Genomic DNA, 25,240 nt, shown 5'->3' with positions numbered 1-25,240 from the left:
GGCTTTAAGGTCCCTTCCAACCCAAACCATTCTGCGATTCAACACTTACCACAGTGAATCTCCTGTGAAAGAATTGGCTCTTATGGCCACATTCAGAGAATGGTGGTGAATGGAGTGGTCAGGAGTGGTTCTCCAGGCAGCAGTATTGGGGCCGGCCCTGTTTAATATCTTTATTGATGATCTGGACAGGGGGATTGAGTGCACACTCAGTAAGTTTGCAGATGACACCAAGTTGGGAGGAAGTGTTGCTTTGCCTGAGGGTAGGAAGGCCCTACAGAGGGATCTGGATAGGCTGGATGGCTGTGCTGAGGCCAATCACATGAGGTTAAGCTGTGTCTATAGAAGTGTGTAGGAGGGAGAAAACAATGTATTTTTACAGGATTTATATATAAGAAAAATGTACCATTTAGTGTGTCCCATCAAGACAACAATAGATGTGAGCAAAGATTTTATTAATTGCTTTTAAAAATACATTAAAAATTTTAATGAATATCTTTTTTTTTTTTTTGAGAAAAGGCTATCATGAAATCATATTAAGTGTATGAATCACCTTCAGTACTGTTTCATTACTCATTTTTTTATTTTCTAGTCAAATCGTACCATATTGAAGTTCAGCCTTGTTGCTTCATCAGCAGTTTTGCTAATGTTTGCTATAGCTCTCAGATATTTCAAGTGTTGTTATGATACAGTCTTTTTTCTAAATAAGTAACCTGAAAATAGAGGGGAAACAGCCCAGAAAAATTGCTCCAGTCTCTGGAATAACAAAAGTGAGCTTCTGTTGCAGTCCAACATCTTCCTTACAACTCACTTTAGATTGCAGTGTACAGCAACAATTTATTTTGTGAAGATCTTCTTTGGCTAATAGGAGACCTTCAGCAGGCTGATCACAGTAACTAGGAATGCTATTTTGCTGTTTTCAGTTTTACTCAAATTTTTGACTGAACTTTATTTATTGCTGAGTGTCTTCACTGTGAGACATATAATCCCAGCCTCCTTGCTGCTTCTGAAATTCTGGGTGCTTTTTTATTAGGGAAAGGATAAAAGTCTAACTTGTGGCAAGCTGGCATATATTTTCTAGAGGAAATGTGGTGATGCATCCAGACTGCTGAAGTGTCTGACTTCAGATCAGGCTTTTGGCAAGTTCCTGAGATGGTGCTGCCACTCTCATTGCTGAAACTGCTCAACGTTGAAGTGAGCACGGATAGTTCACTCGCTTCTTCTAATTCCTTGTGTTGCAGTGTGCCATTTTCTTTTGAAACCAGTCTCTGATTGTCAAAACTGCACGATTCATTCCTGCAGTGGGAAAGATCCCAGGGAGCTTTCTTACAAGGAGTTTGTGCCAGGCGGTGAATTCCCAGGTGAGTACGCCAGGGTGAGCTGTCGTGTGCAGTGCCATTGCTGGTCACCTCCAGCCTGACCTTTCTGACAGGGACACATTCTGTAAATGACTTTGAATTTTTAACTTTTTTATTAATTAAAACAGTGTTGACCATTGATTCTGGGAGAACGGATTCATGCTCACCTGTAAGAGAAACACATACATGCACTTTAGTATGGTGGCTGAAATTAAGGGTCTACTTCAGCTGAAGAACTTTAACAGATGAGTGGTGCCTGTACTCCTTCCATCTGTGACCAAGAGTAGTTCAAACTCCTTTGATGCCAGATTACAGAGGAGTATTCCTCACTCAGTTTTGCATTTTGAAGACATAAATGCTACCACAGAGTCAGTTAAACGATAATGGAAATTTATCAAGTCAATATTGATCTAAGCACTACTCTAGGACTCATTAACAACACAGATTGAGAATTGACTTTCAGTAATTAACTGCTTGTAAGCAAAAATTCTTAAGGTGAACAGGGGCCTGCTTAATGTGTCGATTGGTACTGTGATTTGAGAGACACAAATGTTTGAGTTGATACTGTTTGAAGCTTGTATTCACGACCCAAAAATATTCTGAATTTCTTTCCTCTTTTTCCCAGTGCAGAATCATTAACGTATAGGCTTGTATTTATTACTTAATTATTTTTTCCCACCTCTGTGGTTAATTTCTAATGCGTTAAGAAAGTTACTGCTGGAAATGCATAGGATATTAGAAATAGAAATGCTAATGCTGCCTTAATTAGATGTAGCAGCTATTAAATTACTGAACACGACGGGCCTTCTGTGCCTTGAAAATGAATAGAATCTGAACTATTGTACTAAAGATAAACAAACAGTGCTGTTGACATTGTAAGCACTAATTAAATGCACGTTAGTTACTATAAATATTGCTTAAAGTGGAGGTTGTGCAGAATGCTGACCTTATTTACGGGGTTGAGTTAAAGGAACTGAATTTTTTTTCAGTACAAATAATGAAGTATATTGATGTGAAAAAGAACAGACAGAGAGAGTTGATTATATTTTGAAATACAAAATCTGAATAGCCACTTAAGAGAATTCTAACCTTGAATTTGCACTGAAACTAATTGGAGTAGGATGTTGCCATAAAAAAAGAAGCTAATGCAAAAATCCTTGTAACAGTGCTTCATATCATTGTTATGAGAAACGATCTGAAGATGTCAGATGCAGCTGATTTACTGGCAGTAAATGAACCTGTAAATGGGGCTTGAGTTAAGGAGAGGCTTTTGCTGCTGTCTTTGGCTCCCATTACTAAAGCAACAACACCTTGTACAGTACCATAGAATTTTCTCTGCCCCTCAGTTGGCCACAGAAGGTTGATCTGATAAGAGCTGGGAAGTGAGAGTCACGTGCATCTTCTGCTTTCGTGCAGTGTGATCAGGAGAGAGGAGACAAAAGCACACGCTAAGCTTAGAGCATGTGCCTGTGCATATGTCTATACAGTGAAACATACCAGAAGAATTTCCTAGTGTGAAGCCATTCTTAGAGATGAGAACACACAATTTTGCATCATGAAACAGTGAGAATCAAAGTTACGGCCAGTTTTATGGTCAGACTTTTTCCAGGAAAGTCCATTTGCAAAGCAGAGGTCTGCAAAACAGCACCAGGCTACAATGGGTTTGTTCTTCACATGTGAGGGAAAAGGCAAGAAAAAGGAGGAACTGAGAGTCTCTCAGGGGTGCAGCTTTGCATATTCTTGTAGATATCACTGCACTTTTTATAGGCACCTTCAGGTTTTATCTCAAATCATCTGAACTGGTCATCAGAAGAATTACAGTCTGGTTTGAGCTGATCAGAGAGTTCAGTGTAATGCATCAGTCCAAGTCAAATAATCCAAACTGGTTTTCAGTTCAGGTTTGATTTGATTCCTTGGCTACAGATACAACACACAAAGTTAAGCAATGAGCTGTAATAGAAATGTTGGAGCCCTGAGCCATGCTCTGTTGAGTCAGTGCACATTCAGCACTCCCTGAACTTCTGAAGAAAGCTTGATTAAGATCAAGCTTTTTTTTCTTTTAGAAAAGACAGATCTTTTGAATTGCACATAATAGCTTTGCAGTAAGGTTGTCTACCATTTGACCTTTTTCATATGCTGTCATCATAGATTCTGAATTAACAGAAGTTAATCTTTGAAGTCTTGGAAGAGATTTCTGCAGTCAGAGGTCCAATGTTTATTCCATTGTTACTGCATGCTCTGAATGCTATTTTAATTCCTAAAGTAAATACTGCTTTTCTTCTTAGCCAGTGAATAATAAATACACTATCGTATTATTCCCCACCTGGAGATCTTCAAATCTTGTCATCCTTTTTCTCAAAGAATCAGGAACTGGCAGAAATATGAATGTGGCTGTGTGTTTTGGGGACAAACCAGAGGCAAGTTATTTTAAGGTGACTTAACAGTTACTAGCTCACCAATCAAAAACCTAGAAAAGTTAAAGAGTCTGAAATTCTGTTTAAAGTTTTACAATTCTATTGTTCTGGAAAACAAGGCAGATAATGAGATGCAGAGCTGGAAGTCCTTATGGAATCTTGAAGTTATCATTCCAATGCAGTGCTGTAAACCTGCAATGCTCAAAACAACTGTGGCACCATGGAAAGATGGCCTATCTGCAGGAAGCAATTTAAGGTTTTACTAGTTAAAACAAAGACTTTTTGCAGGGATTTTTGGGACCATGAAGGAATGAAGGCATCCTTCTACCATGGAATGTCACGTCTCTGACCTCGGAGGTTTGTGTTCATCTGTAGTCTTATTGTTGTCGTTACCCTTCAGCAATGATTTTACACTATGAGTACAGTAGCAGTACAAGGAGACAATAACTGTCAGTACAGAAAAGCAGTGCACACATGGAATGCTTTGTGGTACGAGCTGGAATTTCTGGATAGCTCAGGCTTGTAACTTAAGGAGTACAGTAATGCTATCTCATTATAGTGGTGTTTATTGCATCCTGACATCCTCTTGGAAATTGATGCACATAACAGCCTCTAAATGCTGATTTACGTAGTAGGTTTTTCCAACTTCCAAACCACATGAATGTTTAAGGTTAACTTTAGTGGTGCTGAGAACTCAGCTGTTTCTCACAGCAACATTAACCCCTTCCACACAAGGTGATTAAATGTAGAAGTTCATTGCCATAGGTTCTGCGTTTTTGTTAATGTTTTGGGCTATGTGCATGCATATGAAAACATGCGTGTCAATTTCCAGCCCTACTAAATTTTTAAATTCTCAGAGCTGCATGGTCCTACTTTGTCTTTTCTTTAATCTTCAATTAATGTCCTGGCCAAAAAGAAAAAAAAAATTGCTCTGATTATGTGTATTACATCTGAAGTTTCATCTGAATTTCATTGGAATACAGACCTCCGCTTCCTTTCTTTAACTGGCTGATATTGTTCCTTTGCCTTCAAGTTAGTTGCCTTTTCATACCTGATAAAATAAGCTTGCACAGTCACATCCCTTTCTTCCTTAAATAGGCTTTTTGTTTGTTTGCTTAACATTAGAATTGCTAGCCATTTGGGTGAAATGATACTGAGGAAGCGAGTATGTTTTATGGCTCATAATTAGGTGTTTTGTCTATTGTTTTGACGACACTCCTAGTCAGATACAGCCAAAAATCCAGAACTGCTGAAAAATGTAGAGGAAAACGTAAAGAACAAGATAGCCTAAGTTCTCTATTTGTTCAGCTAACTACTAACACCAGAGGTGAATTAAGCACGTTTTGCATATTGGTATTGCATTCAAAGACAATTTCATTAATTGATTTAGTATTCTCAGTATCACTTTAACTTAGAAAGTTACTGGAAATATGTCGGTGCAATATTGCAAGCAGTAGTTTAACCGAAAACTTCAAAACAGTTGAATGTTTGTTTTCTAAAAGCTGTCTGGCATAGCAGAAAGATGATTGATACACTGTCACTTCTTCTATTTTCCAAGCACTGTGCAATGAAAACGTTTTCAAAAAGGGATCTTTTGTTCCAAGATTATATCTTAGATACCCACTGTTACTTAGTAGAAGTTATTTTCTAAGCAGATGCCCAACTTTTGCTTGATATTTGGTATTGTCTCCCATAGTCTTGTAGGATGCATTTCTTTACATAGATAAAGAAGAGAAAAAGAGACGGAAAACCCACGACTGATTGTTCTGATGGAAGAATTTGACAAAATACATTTCACAAATAGATTGATGGTAGATGTGAAGTATATGGCTCCTGTAAGAATAAACACCAACGTTAAGAATTTTACTTTCCTAACTTAAAACCTGTAAAACCTTTAATCAAATGCATTCATCTATTTCAAATTGATATTAGTGTTTTTCTGCTGTGAAACTTACTGCTAGAGCCATAAGATTGCCTGTTAGTGAAATGAATAAAAAACCTAAACTGACAGAAAAGTAGACACTTTGTACCTCTCTTGAAGCTGAGCATTAAAAGAACAAAGATAGAAGTTATTCAGTATATAAAGTTTTTACATCTACATTTACATCATTTCCTATAAATCCAAGCATACCTGTTTTAAATACAATAATGTGTGATTGCAGCTTTTGCTTCTGTTTTATGTGGTCATACTGCTCCTCAAGTAAGCTTACATCCATCTTGGTTGGCTGCTTATGATGATCTGAATCTTGTAGCTCAGAGGTATGAGTCACTGAAAAAATAGCAGTGGTGTATTTGTAAGCCTTTACCATCTGTTCCCACAAGGAAGAAAAAGTTATGCAGGAGCAGGACATTTCCTTCATTGTGTTGGCAAAAAAAGCACATCAAAGTATCTGAAATCTTCCTAAACGATGAAATAATTCTAAGTTGGGTAACTTCTTTCAGAAGTGTCTGTTCTGAAGCTGTAGATTTCAAGCAGCTTGTTCTCCTGCAGCACACCTTGAGCTCCTGCATACAGATTTCATGGTGATAGCAGGATTTATGATTGGATTTAATGTTGACTTAAGGTTGTGAACACATGAGGCTTTGCCAAAAAAAACAGTGAAATTCAAAACCTCATTGAACACGGTCAGGTGCTCAAAGGGCTGGATAATACTGGTTTATGTAGCAAGGCTAACTCTTAAAGAGGTGCTGTCATGGTGACCTGACCAAGACAGTAATTCTGTCAGGGAAACCTTTAGGTTTCTTTTCGTGTATTTTCTGTCTTTTCCTTCCCATTCTCCTACCTTAACTTTCATCCAATGTCATTCTTATTGCAGCGTCTTGGGCAGTAGGGTGAAGACTGAACTGACAACCTTCATAACCTTGCTAAAGATATTCCTGGGTGCAGAGCCAAAACAAAGCTTTATGTAACAGTGAGGGAAAGATTTAAACAAACAAACAAACAAACACGTCTTTTTCTTCTATGAGAGTGCCTGAATGACAAGCTGCACATTTCTGTCCCTGAAATAGGTCCTTTTGATGCTATTACAAGGATCCAAGAGTGTTGCGTGGCTGAAACACTGTTAAGTGTCAATCTAATCGTTCATCTGCTAGGTTCCTTGCAGTGGGAAGCATTGCACAGAAACAGTGTGAAAGGGCAGTGTGTGGAAGGAATGCCTGCATGCTGTACTTTTCCACTTACTGGGAGAAATTATGCTCTCCTTTGCGTTCTAAATGATTTACTGAATCAGGTTCAAAAAATGCGGATCTTAGGAATCTGTTTGGAAGTTGTGTGTACACAGGTGACAAAAGTCTTGCTACAGAGTTACATGCATACAGTTCTGGTAAGGCTCAATTGGCTCACAGGTGTAAATCTGCTTTAAATCACTTAGTTCCTTAATTGCTTTTGCCTTTCTATTATGCATGTGTCTTGCAAATCATGTTCCCTAGCTCAGCTGCAGTCTCATTCTGCCCTACCAGAAAGAAAAGTAAGCACAACAGTTTATCAGACGCTGACTATTTGTCAAGTCATCTTCTCCCTCCTGAGCCCTGAAAAAGCATGTGTTGTGTTAAGAGTTGTTCTGATGTGCTATGGCTTTGGAGTATCTGCTTTGATATTCTGCCTTCAGTAGTGACAAACACTAGTGCTCTGCAGAAGGCTGCCTTGTTTTTCTGCTGTTCTGAGTTGTTGGCACATGGAGTCCTCCTTTGGACCTTCAGGCAGTGGGTTTCTGCATTGGGGCAGGAGATTTAATTAATCTCATTGCAGCTTGAGCTGGTATTCAATACAAACATTATTAATGGCCATAAAAGTTCCCCAACCTTCTTAAAATTCCAGTCACACTGTGTGGTTCTCTGACCTCCTGAGAAAGTGACTTGTACACCCTGAGCGTGTGCTGCAGACAGAATTACCGTGATACCATCCCTTAACGTGAAGGTGCACTCTGTCTTAAAAGATGTCCACCTCTCTTCTCATTAAAAGATGTCATTAGAAGGGCATGTTCATTAGAAGGGCATTGAAAGTGGGAGTTTTTATCTAATCAGGAAGTATTATGATTTTTGATCACTCGTACTGTAGCATTGCCTCAGGCTCATGGAAGGCCATCACGCTCAGTTACACGTGCGCTGTACAAGGCAGCCTCTTTCCAGACAGTTGCATGGTTAAATAACAAAAACAGAATGAGAGAAAAGAGCTGCCCAGTGAAATAGAGTGAGTGCAGGTGGTACAACAGGTCAGGGGAACCAGGAACAGGATTAGCTTTTGTGTTGCTCAGCCCATCCGTTACACGCTGCGGTTTGTTTCCTTTACAGGGAACGGTTGTGAGCATGGCATCCTGATTCTGGCTCAGGTGGAGTGTGTTTGTGTGTATGCATGCATTTGGCACTGCTTACTTTGCTTGCTATCAAGGCGTGTATATATACATACATTCGTGTGGTTTGTGAATAAGTTGCAGTCAGGATATGATTCATAAAATGAGGTGCAGATCTAACATCCAAGGGATCACAGAAAATGGGGTTGTGGTTTTGATGTATAGTGAGCTGATGTAACTAATTCTTGTTATACCATTGACATAAGCTTGCAAATTGCTTACCTGAGGCTTCTGTTCTTATACTGCAGTGGAACACCTTCCTTTGTACTCCAGCCTGTTTAGGTAAAAGGAAAAAAAAATATTTGTCTTTGATACACACAAAATGGAAATGATGATTTTTGTGTTTAAGCCAGTGATCACTCACTCTTTAAATGGAGGTACTCAGATCTGCAGACTGCTGTGTGCTTTTAAAATATGCAGCAGATGGCACTATTGGAGTGATGTGACTGTAGGCTCACCTTCGTCCTAAAACATCAGAAGCCCAAATTTGCTCTGCGTGTTTCTGAGGAATATAGGCAGCCAAGCCACTTTTTAGCATTGCTACGTGCATTTCTTAACAGTACTGTAGGTTCTGAAAATTTATTGCCATGATTAGGTTTCTGAATAAAAAAATTAAAAAAAAAATAGCCTTGTCTTTAATTTAGCAAACTCTTAAAATTGTCTATGAGTGATTTTAATTTCATTATCCACTGAAGTCTGAAGTGCTATATTTTCTCTTAAGTCTGTTCATCCATCACCCAATGGAAGCAATTTTTCATTTCCTTGAGGCAAAATAAATTTGTGAGTATATTACAGTCCAAAAGTTTTCAGAACCTGATGTAGATGCTTACTGCCTTTGACCTTGGTTGCAAAATCTCATTTAAAAAGATGCAACTAATTTTATCACATACTAATTAATTTGCAAGTAGTAAATCACTTTTTATTCTAAAAATGTTTGAAGGATCTTGTAGGAATCACTGTTGATTTAAAGATAATTAAAAAAAATGCTCAGAACTATGACTATGACTGAATGCAATTCCTGCAGCCCTGGGTTTTATGGCACACCTGGGGCTGGAGGTAAATATGGTTATTCACATTGCTCTTGTGGGGAATTACAGGCACGTGGCCTGTACTGTTTGTGAGGGGTGCAAAGACAGAATACAGACATCTAGATTTAATCTAGATGATTATGAGGAGGGATAGTGATAGGACAAGGGGGAATGGTTTTAAACCGAGACTGGGGAGGATTAGGTTAGATATTAGGAGGAAGTTTTCCACCCAGAGGGTGGTGAGGCACTGGAACAGGTTGCCCAAGGAGGCTGTGGATGCCCCATCCCTGGAGGCATTCAAGGCCAGGCTGGATGTGGCTCTGGGCAGCCTGGTCTGCTGGTTGGTGACCCTGCACATAGCGGGGGGGGTGAAACTAGGTGAGCATTGTGGTCCTTTTCAACCCAGGCCATTCCGTGATTCTGTGATTCTATAATAATTCCCTTTCTGTAGCTTTCTATAGACATATATGTATTACTTAACATAGTCTTGAATTGTTGGAAACTATTAGATTGTTAGAAAATTTAGTAACAAATAAGAAACATGGAAACAGGGTAGCTGCCCTTATTGGTTCTCCAGACAATACTAGCAGAATCAATAGTAATTATTTACTTTTTAATGAGGTTTTTTATAAGAGCGTGTATCTTTCTGTTATTCAAAGCGCAGCTTTCAAGCACACTGCAGTTAGGGACTGGTTAAGTAGTCAGAGCACAGCACTCTTTAATGATGTAAGATCATTTTATGGTGTTCTCTGCACATCATGATAGTGGCATGAAGAAGCCCATGGTGCAAGGTTTCAGAACGATCTTGAGACGTTTCTTTTATCTGCTGATCTTTTGCTTCTCGTATCTGGTTTTGCATGTGTTGAAAACTTGGTGCTATGCCATTCCTTTGCACAATCACTATGGGTTTTGGTTTTTGGTTTCTTTTTGTGGGAGATAAAGGCAGTCAGGTCAAAATCACTGGATTCATAGAATCACAGAATCATCATTTGAGTTGAAAGAGACCTTTAAAGGTTATCTGGTCCAGCTCCCTTGCAATGAACAGGGACTCCTACAGCTTGATCAAGTGAATCACAGCCTGGCTCAGATGGATTCACCTACATTAAATTAAACTGTGCTGATAGTGAGGGGTTAAATGCAGCAGATGTCCTGTATGTGGGGTATTTTTTTTTTTGTGCCTGGCATAAGCAGCATTTAAAAACCTCTGTTCTTCTGTCTTCACTCTGTTGGTGCTGAGGATTAATTAACTTTCCTTTGGAATGTTAACTGCTATGGAAAGTAATTTAAAATGCCAAGCTTTGCTCTGTTAGCTGTCTTTACTCTGTTGGTTGTCTGCATGAGTAGGACTGGAATCTCTCTCTCTCTGTTTGAACAGTCAGCATCCAAAACGTAAGGTCAGGATTTGCTGTTCATTTTGTGGTTTTGTTTCAGTTGCCCGAGAACTCCTCAGATGCCCTTTTGTGAGTGACAATTTGCAGAGGCAAGTCAAAGAAGAAAGAGAAGTTATTTACATTTTAGACATTTTAAACAAATGAACCCCGCCATCTTTCCTTCCTGTTTCCCTTTCTTCTTAGTTACAGGGTTTCTTAAATCAGTATGACAAACACAATGGTTAGTTTTAGTCTTGGAGGTAGGCAAGGTCAGGCTGGATGGGGCTCTGAGCACCTTATGGAGCTGTGGGTGTCCTTGTTCGTTGCAGGGGAATTGGACCATATGGTCTTTAAGGCTCCCTTCCAACTCATACATTTTTATCATTCTATGATGTTAACATTATAAAACTGTTCATGAGAAGTGGATGAGATGGAAGTGAATTGCCTTCACGAATAGGCCTTGAGAGGATTTTGGAAATTCACTTGATTCTTTCCTTGATTCTTGGATGTTTTAAATTCCAGTTACTGATAAACAGAGCTCATATTTGTGGTACTGCTCTGTAAGTATATTTTCTGTATGAGCTGTTTCTCAGAGTGTTTCCTGCCCATGAAGTTACTATGGCTCCAGCCACTTACATTTATTCGTTCTTGCAACAGACAGAAAACACTTGCATGGAGGAACTCAAGGAGACATTCCAATTTCAAATAAGGTCTAAAAATAAGCTATATAAATTTTCTGCCTTGATTTTTTTTTTTCCACTTGTAAACTACATTAGTTTGATTTATTCTTGATTGTAAAATAATTTTTCATTCTTGCTGGATAGTGCTAAAAAGTGCGAGGCTTGGCTCTTATTTTTTTTCCCCTTAAGGCATTGTTTGAGTAGGAATTAATTTACCCTTGATTGTTCTTAATCAATAAAATGTACTTATCTGTAAGCGAAGTGTGATAAGAATCAGATACAGCACGAAAGAACTGGTTAATCTGTTGTTAATGAAAAGTTTTATCAGGATGACAACGTCTTGCTTTTGGGCTTTAGGACACAAACCACTTCAGTATTCTTCTTGAAGGAAATCTGCCAGGTGGGTAAGATTTAATAAGCCTTGCAAATGACTATGGTTAAGATAGTCCTTCAAAGAGGATGGCTGAGTGCTACCACTATTGTGGAGTGAATGTGGGCTTGAAATCTGTACAGAGGAGGAAAGCGTCCTAAAAATAATTTGCTAGTCAGAAACATCCTTCACTTCCATGCAGAGATCTCATGAGGAATTTGTTCTGCACTTGATAATCACTAGTAACATAACTGAAGTCAATGAAATGACATCTGTAAAACTAGAGTATGTAAAACCAGAAGCAATTCCACAGTGCCTGATTCAGTGCCTACTGAAATCAAGAAGTTTCAATAGATTTCTATTGAAATTAGTAGAAATGAAATTGGAGGATTTTATGTACATGATTTAGTACAGGCTCTGACCTGACCAATACATGTGAAACTGACAGATTGGGCAGCGAAGCCATCATTTAAATTCTCTGCAAGTACCCATTGTTCCTGTGCTTTCATAGGCTATTATATGAAACCCTGTGCCAGTTCTTCATAAGGGGTGGCCTCTTAATGGGCCTTAATTAGTTAATGCAGTCCAACACCTGGGAGTTTGAGTGTACACGTGCCAAGAACTAAATCCTGCAATAAGACTGCGGATAATTTCAACACCTAAATAAGGTATGTCTTCAGTCCCAATGTAACAACTGTGGTTTGGACTTCCTGTAGTGGACCACATGCAAGGAGCTTCTGCCGGATCTTTGTCTTATAAACTTTTGCTCATTCACAGTGCAATCACTAAAATTAGTGGATAACAACAGTCTTGATACATTACTTTTAAACAATAAGTATTTATTCTTGCAGAGTGAAAGATGAGGTTGTGTACAATGTTTGGAGGTATGAACAAACACAATTGTTAGCATAAAGTACAAAAGTAACTTTGGTGGATAAGTGCGTATTTACTGAAGGGAAAACATTTTTAATGTTACAGGTTCATCTCATTACAAAGAACAGGAACTTTGTATTTTAATTTATGGTACTGTGGTATTTTGAATTATCAGCACTTGGTTGAACATTGCTGAAAATTGTGATAACAGAATACCAGTGGTGCTAAGTAGAAAAGGGATGACCTTTAGAGAATTATTGTTGTTCAGGTATCTTTCCAGAAGGTAGCTCTACTGCTCACACTGAGGTTTTTTTTCTTTCCTTAAGGTGGAGTATTATTGTTACGTTGCATAGAACTTACAACTGTAAACATTATCCCACTTAATTAGCAGCATTGCATGTGACTGTCAGACTCACTGGCAAATAGGCAGAAATTTATCTGACCCAACTTAGTACACTTTGATGTTTCTGATGCCAATTAAAGACCCACAAGATTTCTTATGGGAAAAAGCACAGTTGTGCCACCAAGCCTAACAGTGCTACGTCTAATATGGACTGCCTTAGTTGTAGGGGTATCAGCTGTGTACATGCACTACGTGCAGTGCTGTCTTGTTTGTGCTGAGCCAACCTCTGCTGTGTACAAATATGAAGTACTTGTTTGGGATGGAGAATATTTGGCTGTCCAGCTATCTAAGTAGGTAGAGGCCCAAAATCTGCTGAAAGCAAAAGGATGGGTAGCTTTGAAGCAGCTTGTGGACTTCTACGAAGGTGTAAATAGTTTCACCTACCATTCAATGATGTAGCCCACATACATCAGGACTACAGTCAGTATGGTAATGCTAATTAGTATCAAAGGTCTGGTCTCGCTGTTGCCTAGTTTTTTGGCATGGGATGATACTGAAGCACAGTAGTTAGGCTGGGGGGGAAATCAATATTATTAGTTAGCTTAATAGTTAAAATTTACCAAAACAACTAGAGGCCTAAAGCATAGCAGTATTGCTCCTTTGTTGTATCAGGTCTGTGCAAAACGGCAGAAACTGGTTGATAGGAAAAGGGGAAGAAGCCCACTTTTCCTCTTACTGTAGTATACGTGCCGTGAGTGATTAATCTTTGCTGTGCCTCAAACTGTTAATCTGTGATGGTGACATTTTGTCCGCGCTCTCTGGAAATTTTGGACTCGTCAGTACCAAAACATCAGTGGCACATGAATGCGACTTCACTGATATCTGCACAGCTCTAATCCTTGTTTGCTTTCAAGAAGCGATTTTAGAGGTTATGGCAGTGACCGCCAGCATAAGCCTTAACACAGAAAGAAAAGCTGCAATGTCAGTTTTCCATGTAGAAGCAATTAAATCTGAGAATGCTGACCTGATGGGATGATGTGTAAGAGTGACAGAATGAGGTTCTGAGAACATCCTGATTTCCATTAGAAAGACCTGAACAGTAAAAGTAGCGTAATTAACTTTCCCATTCTGTCCTTGCGGAATCCCTATGGATTGTTCCACACTAATTCCAAATTTAAGATCTGATAACAGTAGAGCTGTTATCCCAATCCTATAACTTTTCTGTGCTGTTTAAAGCAAAGCATTTCACAGAGCAGTCTGACCACCGGACGATCTCATTGCTGAAGGATAGAACTGATTCTTACATTCTCTCAGGACTGCTTTATATATTTATTAGTACTGTTTCCTTTTTCAGCCCTACCACCTTCTTTTAAAAGTTGCACAGGTGTCTCTTTCCGAAGCGATTCATCATTCCCGTGGCTTTCTTTAGGGCTGACTTCCTGGGCAGCCTGGTCTGGTGGTTGATGACCCTGCACATAGCAGGAGGGTTGAAACCAGATGATTTGGTCCTTTTCAACCCAGGTCTGCGTATGATTCTGTGACTTCAATTTTTTATTATTTTTTGTGAGCAGCTGTACATTGAAAACGGCAGCATTTCAAGCCTTCCAATTCCATAACTATTCCTTATTTATAAGAAACATGCAGCAGGGTCCACCCAGCACGACCTCTTCGTGGACAGAGGAATCTCAGCAGCACCAACCGCTGCAATCCTCTGATTTAAAGAAGCGTTACTACAAACCGTGTGACCTTCGACACGCCTTCGCTTTCAGACAGATCGGTGCTTCAGCTTTCTCCAGCTGGACCTTCCCTGATTGCAGACTCACAGAACCCGACGCTGCTCACCCAGCTGCAGGCGAGCACTCATTAACTCGGGTTCACCTTTAAGCAGCCGCAGCGGTGCGGAGCTCCGTTCCGGGGGAAGGCCGGGCTTAAGGCCGCCCCTTCCCTGCCCGGCGGGGTTCGACATGGCGGCCCCCTGCTTCTTGGGATGGGATTTCAGCACGCAGCAGGTACCGCAGCCGCTTTCCTCCTTCCCTTCTCTCCTTCCTCACGCGGCTCTGCTGCTGCTTCCTGCGGGCTGGAGCCTCACGGGCCGTGCCGTGCTGCTCCCCGGGAATTCGGCGCTTCCTTTTCCCGAGTCGGGAACACCGCCTCTCGCTGGCTGCTGTAGAGCGCGGGCTGCTGTATGTCCGCCCAGCGTTCTGCACGCCTCTGCCTGCCTGCGTAAGGTTGTTGGGCCGCCTCTTCTAGCGGTGTGCTGCTGCTGTTTGTCTGAAACTGCACTTGCGAACCGGGCTGCGTTCCTCTGCCTCTTGTCTTCTGGCCCAGGTGGCCAAATCAGCGTTGGTAGAACTGTGCACTTTAATGCCGAGGGTTTTACAATTGCTGGGAATTCTGGAATTCCTCAATTTTGGAATTGTCAGCATAATCTGGTGTCAACCACACTGCAAAGAGAAATGTCTCCCATGCTGTGTATGAGCCCAAATTTTTTTAACCAGCAGGTGTATAAGTAAGTCACTTCATTATGGCTGTGCTGAAGAGACAAATGCAGGTTACTCATATTAAGTTGATTGTTTTAAGGGAGAACATAGCAAGCAGAAAGCCAATTAAGCTACAGTTGGTCAGAGCCATGTTAAAGCTAGCACAGTGCACCAACTTGGTAATGAGTTGTGGTAGTGCATAAATGAGGCCCTACATTAGTATGGCTAAAATTAATTAACCCACCCCCAGATGTGATGGCTTTGTTAATTGAAAACAGCTCTTTGAGATGACTTGGTCTTTATAGTTTTGTTTCAGTCTGTTCGTTTAGCAGCAGGTTGCATTCTTTCCTTTGTTAAAATTTATGCAGGACATGAACTACATTCTTGCTTTTTATTTGAGGCTGTTAATGTTTTTCTTCATTGCTAGTTAAACTTGAAAAAAGCTAGAGTGGGAATATCTGTGGTACCTCCTAGCCAGTGCTTGCAAGAAAGCTCAGCCTGATGGACTTGAGGTTGGGATGTTGTTTTCCATTGGCTGCAGAAGCTAAGTGTGCAGCTGTGTAATGTCCTCTGAGCTTTGCCAGGTGGAGATCAGCTTGCTCCCTGTTTAGGGGGTGAGAGAAGATCCTCAAGGTGTTCTAAAGGTCTGCAAAGTTCTTGGATAAGATTGCAGAATCAAGGGATCACAGAATGGCTTGGGTTAGAAGGGACCTCAAGGATTATGAATCTCTAACCCCCCCCAACACAAGGAGGGCTACTGACCTACATATTTAATACTATCCCAGGGCCCCATCCAACCTGGCCTTGAACACCTTCAGGGACGGGGCATCCCCAGCCTTTTTGGACAGCCTGTTCCAGCACCTCACTGCTCTCATAGTAAAGAAGATCTCCCTGATATCCAACCTCAGTTTTCTCTCCTTCAACTTAAAAGCATTTCCCCTTGTCCTGCCATTATTTACCCTTTCAAAGAGTTGATTTTCCCCTCCTGCTTATAGGCTCCCTTTAGGTACTGAAAGGCTGCAATGAGGTCACCCCTCAGCCTTCTTTTCTTCAGGCTGAACAAGCCCAGCTCCCTCAGCCTGTCTTCGTAGAGGAGGTGCTCCAGTCCTATGATTGAAGATGAGGCTATTAAGAAAAACACCCAGAAAATATGACGTGTTTAACCTAAGATACTGTATTCCTTGGATGGATTGGTTACTGTGGTGCAAGCTGGGAATGGTGCATCTCATTTACTGTTTTTTCTTTTAGCTTGCATCTTATTCTAGTGTAATTAAAGAGAGAGAGAAAGTGTAGGGGAAAATGCAAGCAAATACATTGCTGGATAACTGGCATGCTGTAAATTCACACAGTGACTTGTTTCAAGTAAAATTGTGTCCATACTTATAGTCATTTGTATGGATTGGGGTGATCTTCTTTCCCTTTTTATCTGTGAGAATTGAGTTACTATAAATGAATTACCAGGGCTATCTAATTATGTTGCTGGACGGTTTTTGTTAACATCCTGTTTTATTTCTTCTAGCTGAAAGTCATTGCTATTGATGAACATCTGAGAGTCATTTATGAGGATAATGTTAATTTTGATAAAGACCTTCCAGAATTTAAGTAAGTTTTTTTTTTTTTTTTTTTGTATTTTACTTGGATAATCTCGTTTAGAACTTTGAGTACTGAGAAAGGTCTGTTGCCTGCTTTGCTCTCATTGGAATGTGTAGAGGTGTGGAAGTAGTTATGCTGTGTTCGTGTTTTGTACCTCACAAATGAAGTTTGTGCCCTTACCTTGCTTCGTATGTAAGTATGGCAAGAACTCCTACGAGGAGAAAGAGGAAATAAAAAGACCCTCTCACCCTAAGGCATTATGTGTAAACTAACCAATGTATATTTTTTCATTTGGGACTTTAACTTTTGCAGGTGGCTGTTTCTTTTTGGGACAAAGAAGTAATCACCACCTTCGTGTTAGGATGGAATGCTGTGATAACAGTGAATAAATTGCATAAGAGGAACTTCTAAAAGGCTTTTGAAGACAGATTCAGTGGCTCCAAATGGCACATTAGAATATATAAACTCTGATTTATAGATGAGAATTTACCAATTCCATCCGCTATGGTCATAAGTGTCAGTAAAGTCATTTGCTTACAGCAAAAAATTGAGTTTCATCTTCTAGGTTTAAGTCACTTATGATGACAGTTAGGAAACTTAGAGATAATTGTGACTTGTGTGGAGCAAGTGAGCAGCGTCAGCACTGGAGTCTATCACAGATCTTACACCAGGACCAAAGTCATTCCTTCCAATTTATTTTCTTTAGCATTGGGTCTCTCTCTAATGCTGTTTCCTAAGAGCTGGCCTTTTTCAGGTTTCAAACTCTGATCTTTTCTTTGCTCCTAACAAAATAAGCAAAACACCAAGCAACACTGCGAGCTCTCTTTAGTCATTAATAAACTTGAAAAACTTTGCTTTATGGGGAAAAATGTACTGAATTTATTAAGAAAATACCGTTTTTCTGTAGGACTCAAGGTGGAGCCCATGTTCACAGTGACCGACTGACAGTCACTTCTCCTGTGTTAATGTGGGTCAAGGTATGGACAAGCTATTATGTCAGCCTTCTGGGACCATTTGTAGTATATGGTTCAGCTTCTTCCTTTTTGTTATAGGAAGCTTTGCCTAGCTTTACTGTGGTTGTGCAGCATCCAAGTTGCTGTGTCTTTTTAGAATGAACTTTGCTAACTAATTCATGTCTCAAATGGCAAGTGGTTGAAGAGCAATTTATTTAGTAATTCCCAGTCATCTTGACTGGCATTTATTTTGAAATACAGATAACATTGTCTGCTGTTTTGAAAGCAGTTTCTGCAATTCTTGCTCTCGCACGGTGCCATTGTGATTTGAATAGTTAAAGACATTTAAAAGGTCACAGAATTCCCAGTTGGTGATCAACAGCAGTTCTATCTGATAATACATGAAGATTTGGTAAATTGGTTGCAGGTGGTCTGTAGAAACATAATAAGCAGTTTATTTATTAAATTAGTATATGATAATGATATATGGTTTCTTGGGAAATTTTGAAGCATTATAGTGGTTCATCTATCAAGAAAGTCTGAGAAATGCAGATCTGAATTAGACTAAATAAAGACAGATTGATTTTTGGTTTTAAATTTTAGTAAAATAGAACAAGAGTGAAAGTAACCTAGGTACTTCAGTGCAAAAATGTACTTTCAGCAGATGCTGGAGTTGGTGATATTGAGGTTGCTTTTTAGCATCCTATAGGATGACTTGCAGGTTGCACACCATTAAAAATGTCACAGATTTCCAAAAGTAAGAACAGAAAGTTAATCACGTTTTGTATCTAGCTCTCTTAATAGTTGCTTTTAAATGAATTGGAATTTATTAAATCTTGCCTTTTATTTAGATTTCAAAGAATGGTTCTTTGTGATTCATCTTGTTTAAAGATTTTTTTTTTTCCTCTTTGTGATTCAACTTTTCTTTTATGGACTGTTACTTAGTAAATTAATGTATGTGGCTTCTTGAAATCCATAGTCATTAGCTAATTTTTCATTACCTGCCAATGAACTCTTACAAGTGATGACATGAGTTTACTCTTTAATCCCAAGGACTGTGAGTATGCATAATTTGATATCTCGTTACTGTCATTCTTGATTCTGTTTGTTCTTGTAGGCTCTGGATATGCTTTTGGAAAAGATGAAGTCTTCAGGATTTAACTTCTCTCAAGTCAGAGCTTTGTCTGGTGCAGGCCAGGTTAGTTCATAAAGAGAGAAATCATTCTTAACATATGCTCTATTGAAGGTATACTATCTAGTCGTATATTTCTTTTTAATAGTTATATCATAGGTCATAGGATGGCCTGGGTTGAAAAGGACCATAATGACCATCTAGTTTCACCCCTCCTGCTATGTGCAGGGTCACCAACCAGCAGACCAGGCTGCTCAGAGCCACATCCAGCCTGGCCTTGAATGCCTCCAGGGATGGGACATCCACAGCCTTCTTGGGCAACCTGTTCCAGTGCTTCACCACCCTCTGTGTGGAAAAACTTTCTCCTAATATCTAACCTAAACCTCCCCTATCTCAGTTTAAAGCCATTCCATATTATGGTAGATCTTAATGACATAAGTAATGTCAAAGCTTGCATATTAAACAGCCATTAAAAGACATGTGTTACTCAAGGGAGCCTAAACCTAAAGCATATGGAGCAATCTATAGAAGGTAATGGGAGTGGAGGATGACGCTTACTGATCTAAACAACTGCACTGTATAGTGCATAAATAGCTGGCTTCCAATTGTTTAAATTCTTTATATATGCAGATCTGGAGTGACTGGGATAACTTTGCACGTATCTATGTGCTTGTAGAAACAGGGTATAAAGTAATTAGCTGAGATTGCTGAAGGCATAGTAAAGTCTTGTTGAGCATGGTTTTTATTGATTAGGACAGAGATTTGCCTTTGATGCAGTGAGGACAAATATTCTGCCTTTGCCATGATTTATTCTGCCATTTTTAATTTTTTTTTTTTTTTTTTTCCAGATTTAGAAACCCATCCTGATAATTAGTTAATTTGCTTGTCTCCTAATACTCTGGTAGTGAAACAAGGAAGCTTTTACACCTTTCACAGATTTCAAAATTGTATTCAAAGTGAGGACACCACCAAAGTCATAGCTAATTCTGACACATGAGAGCTAGGTTATTCATTAAGTAGATCTGGGGCTAATTAATTTAAATTGTTGCTTTGATCTCCATGCATTATTTGTTGGAACAAAGTGTCTGAAAATAATAACTTGCATCAAGGCTTTGCTAGGAATTACTTCGTGAAATAGGAGTTAGGGACTGGAAGGAAAGTGCAGCTCTCTCAAGCGGAAATAGGAATTGGTTTTCCAAACTGACAGCATTCCCTTTGCTTCAGCTTCTTTCTTCAACTTAAAAGCATTCTATGCTTCTATTACTTGGGGTTGCTACATTCAGATTCTTTCAGGTAGTTTAGATTTCCTTTAAGTGCCACTTTCCAACTCACACTGTCATTCTTCCTTTTCTCTTAAGAATCTTGTCTCTTGTCTCTGTCCCTGTCAATCAAATGGCAGGGGGGTACCAGCATGCCAGTTTTGTCTCAGTTGTCAGCAGAACTGGAACAGAAATGTTGATACAAACTGGATCACGATGTGGGTCAAGAATTGTGAGCCTGGGAGGTTCATCATTAGTGGGCCACTGAATGGTGCCTTATAGTTTGCTTTGGGCGATCTACAGATGAACAGCTAGAGTTGTCTGACATTAGAAAGGCTTCTGAGAGTTGGAAGTTAAACAGTATTATTATTTGGTATTATGCAGTTGGTTAGCAGTGACTGGGATGGGCATGTGATTGAGGGACCTGAGGTCTGTGCAGGTAGAGCCAGAAACAAATAGTCTGTGCAGCTCTGGCTACAGCTGAAAGAGCCCTCAAAAAAGTAGCTAATGGCACAGGTTAGTAGTATGATAACAACTTCCACTAAAAGTTGCTGTAGTTTAAGGTCATATTTGTCTCAACTTCTATGTTTTCTGGTTTGCTCAGTCTCAAATAGACCTTTAATATGAGGCACTTGATTTGAGAAGGTACATTTTCTTTCTTGTAGTTTGGAGAGAGTTCTCTGTCCCTAAGAGCTTCAAATTCAGATCAAGCTGCAAAGTTCATATCCTGGGAGGCTCTCTCCAACTTGTATTTTTGCACTTCTTACAGCAACATGGAAGTGTATACTGGAAGAAAGGAAGCATCCAATTCTTAAAGAATGCATCACCCGAGCTGCCTTTACATCAGTCACTGAAGGTAATGTTCACGCAAGAGCTTTGAAAGGAGAGCTACACTGTCCTTTTCCTCGTCTTCACGCATTGCTTTTTTTTTTTTTTTTTTTTTTTTCCCCCTGCAAGTGTTTTCTCTGGTTGCATTCCCCTGCAGTATAGAGTAAAGTGTATGGGTTATTCCTTCAGCTCCAGAGCTCCTGACATTTCATGTTCTCTTGAGTGAAAGTATATACTGTTTTAAAAGCTTATAGGTGCCGGTAGGCATCCCAGAATCTATTTATGTCAGAGCTAGAGCCTGTTTGTTCTTTAAACATAACATTTTTGTAAACAACCTGTAAATATTGTAGGTTTTTTTAATCTGTATTAAAAGAAAAAATGGTGAAGAATATTATTGTACCAGAGTTTCCCTGATGTGCTTGAGTTTTCATTAGAAAATATTAAAAAATTTACGCTTTTCTCTGAAATGATAGAAGTGGACAGAATCTTCTACCAAATGCTTTGTTGAACCTCAGTACTTTTTTGGAGTGAGGGGTTTGATATGTTTTGCATGTATACTTGACAAATTAGTATTTGAAAAATAAGGAGAAAACAGCTTTCCTTTCTGTAGTTCAAGATGAATATGCAGCTTTGTCCTGGGGTGAATCAGGCCCAACACTGCCTGCCATGAGAGGGAAGGGCTTGTGTTAGGAAAATGTTCTTCGCTCAGAGCAGTGGGCACAACCTTGAGCTGCCAGAGCTCGAGGAGCTTTTGGACACTGCTCTCAGATACAGGGTTTGGATTTTGCTTGCTCTGTGTGGAGCAGGGAGATGGACTCGATGACCCATGTGCATTTCTTTCAACTTAGGATATTTTATGAATCTCAGATCAGTAACAACAGTCAAATGCTGAAAGAGAGGCATTTGTGTAAGCTGGTCTATTAAATGTTTAATTTTGGAGATACCTCATGCAGAAAACTTGGAAAGGGAATGAAAATGCTATCTGGTGATGTACTAAACCTCACTTGTTTTGCTTAACAATTATGACAATCAGTGAAGAGAAATCTGTTAGAAGAGCTCTAGAAAGATCATCTAACTGTTGAGGGAAGAAGCTTGTCAAAGTGAGTCTAAGCTTGTATAAAACATCCTGGGGCTTTGGCCACGGAAGGAATGTACTGATACATTGCTACAGTACATTCAGCTGCAGGGTATGTGTGATGTACCAGCAGATAAAGCCTGCTGCTTCCCTCAGGTGTGACATTTGGGTTAGGCTTTCCACCACTGGCCAACATACTGTCCAATACTGTTTTCCTTTAGTTACTGAGAGAACATCAGAGAACCGACCTGTGAGCTGACATCTCTGTCTGCTGTATTGTTATTGTTTCAGTAGGGACTTCTTAGAGATCAGGTGTTATTCTTAAAGAATATTGTTTGTTCCAGGCTTGTTTTGCTGTCAGTAACAGCCCCATCTGGATGGATTCTAGCACAGCTTCGCAGTGCAGCGCTCTGGAGAATGCTGTGGGAGGAGCACAGCATTTAGCAAATATCACTGGTTCTCGAGCCTATGAGGTAAGAAGCCATGACAAGAAAGTCCTCAGCAGAGTCTTATGACCAAAAACAACTCTGTCACATCACAGCAGATAATGATCAGCCATTAATTATAAAAGAGGCAGTTTTATTCAGTGTTTCTGAAGAAACTCCAATGATATTATGCTTTGCAGTAAGCTCACGGAGAAAGATGTGGAAATCCTATCCTGTGGAAATTTTCGAGTAAAATTAGGCAAAATACTGGAAATTTTACTTCAAGAAGCAGTGCAGGAGTAAGTTGGATTAAGCTGTTGCTCTTGGCCTGTGGTTCCCCAGATGTGGTGTTCAGTGTCCATACTTAAAGTCTCAGGGTCCGGCTCTCTGCTGGGAGCTCCTGTGCAGCCAGGTTTCCATTGGGACACAATTCACTTTGTGTTACAGATTTACTTGGGGTTAATGACTCAGTGTTTTGGGATCACTGCTCTAGGTTACTTCTGTAATTTAGATTGCCCTTTTGATGTTCCGTGAAGGCTAACAAGCAGCTGTTAACCTAAGAAAGGTGAGCTTCAGAAGTTTGGGACTCTATCAGGGAGTGTTCTGTCACTCATCTCATCTTCCCAGTACTTCCCTCTCTTATAACCATGACAAAGAGTTATGGAGTGGGAGTGGGCTGCCCTGCAGGCATCTTTGCACCCGTCTGCTCTCACTGTTAGTTCAGTAAAGTAAAGCTCTAACCTCCCAGAATTCTCATTCTGGTTTTGAATCATGAAAGGTTTATAGCCAGTGTGTGAAATCAGATTTTATATACTACTAATGCTTTATTTTTAACTTACTAAAGGTTAAGGTTTTGGAAGATCAGTGTTATGGGGTTTTTTATTTGATATAATATATGGAGGAAAAATAGTTCTTCTCAAAACTAATATCTTGTACTGACATTGCTTCTTTAAGTATAAAACTTCCTACCTGTTCCCATTTACCTTCCTCACAGAGAGGCACATAAGTTGGATAGCCTAAACATTTTTAAGAAGGTTAAGAAGGCAGCATTTGAATAGTGTTAGTTCCTAGGCATGTAGTAAGAGTGATTCATTCCACTGAACTGTCACTTCTGAAATGTAAATTACGTATAGTAATGTTTTTTCTCAGATTTTTTTTTAAAGGTGAGCAAAATTCTCATAATGAGACCATGTGTTATAGCCTGTTTAGTGCAGATTGCCTGCTGTGCACTGACTTTCATCATGCATCAGACAAATTAAATATCCAAAGTGCAATGTACTGAACTCATTACACAGAGTTAATGATTATTGACTCCATTTAAGGTTTGTGTTTCTAAGCATTTGCATTTCTTTCTCAGCGTTTTACAGGAAACCAGATAGCAAAGATTTACAACCAGAATCCTGAGGTCTACACACAAACTGAGGTTGGCTCAACTTCAATATACTTATTGGAAATCACCAGTTGAAAATCTTTTTAAGTAGAATTTTGTGGAGATGTCACTTTTTTTCCCTAAAAAATATTTTTACTTTTCTGCTTGCTTTAAGATAAAATTCTATGATCTTTCTTATTTTACTTCTTGTGGATTTGTTAGTCATTAGACAGATACAAATCAGGCATCGATTCCTGAATGTTGGTGTAACACAGTGGGCACCATTGGATCCTAACTTTTGTGGAGTAAGTTTTATTACAGGCTTTTATTTGAGTGCCAATAGGCTGGTATATGTAACAGTTCAAATATGAGTGGGTAATTAAGCACACATGAAATTTTAATAGTGGCAACTGGCTGTATGCATACAGAAGTGTGGTTGTTCTGCCATGCAAAGCTGGCATCCATGCAGATATGCATAGGAAACAACTGCAGTCAATTCTAGATTTTTTTTTTGAGAAACTTTTCCCTTGAGGAACTACTTTGGTTGTTATTACGAATGAATCACGTTGTTTAGTTTCCTCCTGATTATTATTATTATTATTTTTTTTTTAGCTTTTAGAAATCTATATAAAATTCCTTTACCTCATTTTGTTAAGTCTGCAGCTAGCTGTGACTAAAATAGTTTGAAACAAGGTGAAACTTCCATGCACATGTGATATAAACAAGGGAGAGATTCCTGTCCTGTGAGTAGAGTATGCCATACATCTTGATCTGTGAGGTCAAACTGCTTGTACTTTTACATTAGTGCAGTTCTTGTTAGCATTGATCATAATTTTTAAAAACCTTATTTCTGCATGAAATATTTAATTTTGTGGGGAAGTGAGTTGCAAATTTGACTGCCTATTTTTTTTTTTCTTTCTTTTTGTTTCATTATATAATTTTTTATGCTGGTGAAGACTGGAATGAAACAGGAATAATACAGTTTGATTGTAAGTTTAAGAGTAAGCTTGGAGAAAGATGCATTAATGGCAGGGGCAGGGTGGGGGGTGAGTTCCTGGGAACTGAGAACTGCTCAGACTAAGCTAAGACAAAGGGCTGGTGGCACTGATCCACCTTTTTGGCAATAAAGGATGTGCAAGAAGCTGTGTTCTAGCACAAATGTCTCTGTGCTGGAGTTGCTCTTAGGAACCCACAAGAAACACTTAGCAGGTTGGTAGTTTCATTAGCATGTGGAAGGTGGATACCTTTCCTCCTCCAGCTCAGCTTGATAAACTGGCTGATTCACAGTTTAACTTCATCCTTTTCCTTCCATTTCAGGCAGCTTGTGCCCATTGGGGCACCGCA

The 25,240-nt window shown here is 39.5% G+C and overlaps 2 protein-coding genes across 14 annotated transcripts in view; one reads left to right on the top strand and one right to left on the bottom strand.

Moving 5' to 3' along the window:
- The window catches only part of XYLB (xylulokinase), a 149,427-nt gene that overhangs the window by 2,224 nt on the left and 121,963 nt on the right, over nt 1-25,240 (top strand). For 5 of the 13 annotated variants that reach the window (XR_014884123.1, XR_014884127.1, XR_014884124.1 and 2 more), the window contains exons 1-7: nt 14,464-14,791; nt 16,782-16,864; nt 17,763-17,832; nt 18,926-19,006; nt 20,969-21,055; nt 22,447-22,575; nt 23,885-23,950. Coding sequence is in view for 2 of the 13 variants with exons in the window: in XM_085226977.1 (XP_085083103.1) it covers nt 14,747-14,791; nt 16,782-16,864; nt 17,763-17,832; nt 18,926-19,006; nt 20,969-21,055; nt 22,447-22,575; nt 23,885-23,950 (561 nt within the window). In the remaining 11 variants the exon portion in view is untranslated. Of the gene's footprint in view, nt 1-14,455; nt 14,792-16,781; nt 16,865-17,762; nt 17,833-18,925; nt 19,007-20,968; nt 21,056-22,446; nt 22,576-23,884; nt 23,951-25,240 lie in introns of those variants that run through there. The other 8 variants (XR_014884120.1, XR_014884119.1, XR_014884121.1 and 5 more) reach the window with 5 other exon arrangements.
- On the bottom strand, nt 436-6,319 carry C6H9orf152 (chromosome 6 C9orf152 homolog). Its single transcript, XM_010712358.4, is given in 3 exon segments — nt 436-1,027; nt 1,029-1,522; nt 5,901-6,319. Coding segments are annotated over 3 exon segments (801 nt in total). The 5' UTR covers nt 6,130-6,319; the 3' UTR covers nt 436-949.

Source organism: Meleagris gallopavo, chromosome 6 (genome assembly GCF_905368555.1).
Source record: "Meleagris gallopavo chromosome 6, MGAL_WU_HG_1.1, whole genome shotgun sequence".
NCBI classification, from domain to species: domain Eukaryota; kingdom Metazoa; phylum Chordata; class Aves; order Galliformes; family Phasianidae; genus Meleagris; species Meleagris gallopavo.
This window is presented reverse-complemented; position numbering and strand designations above follow the sequence as displayed.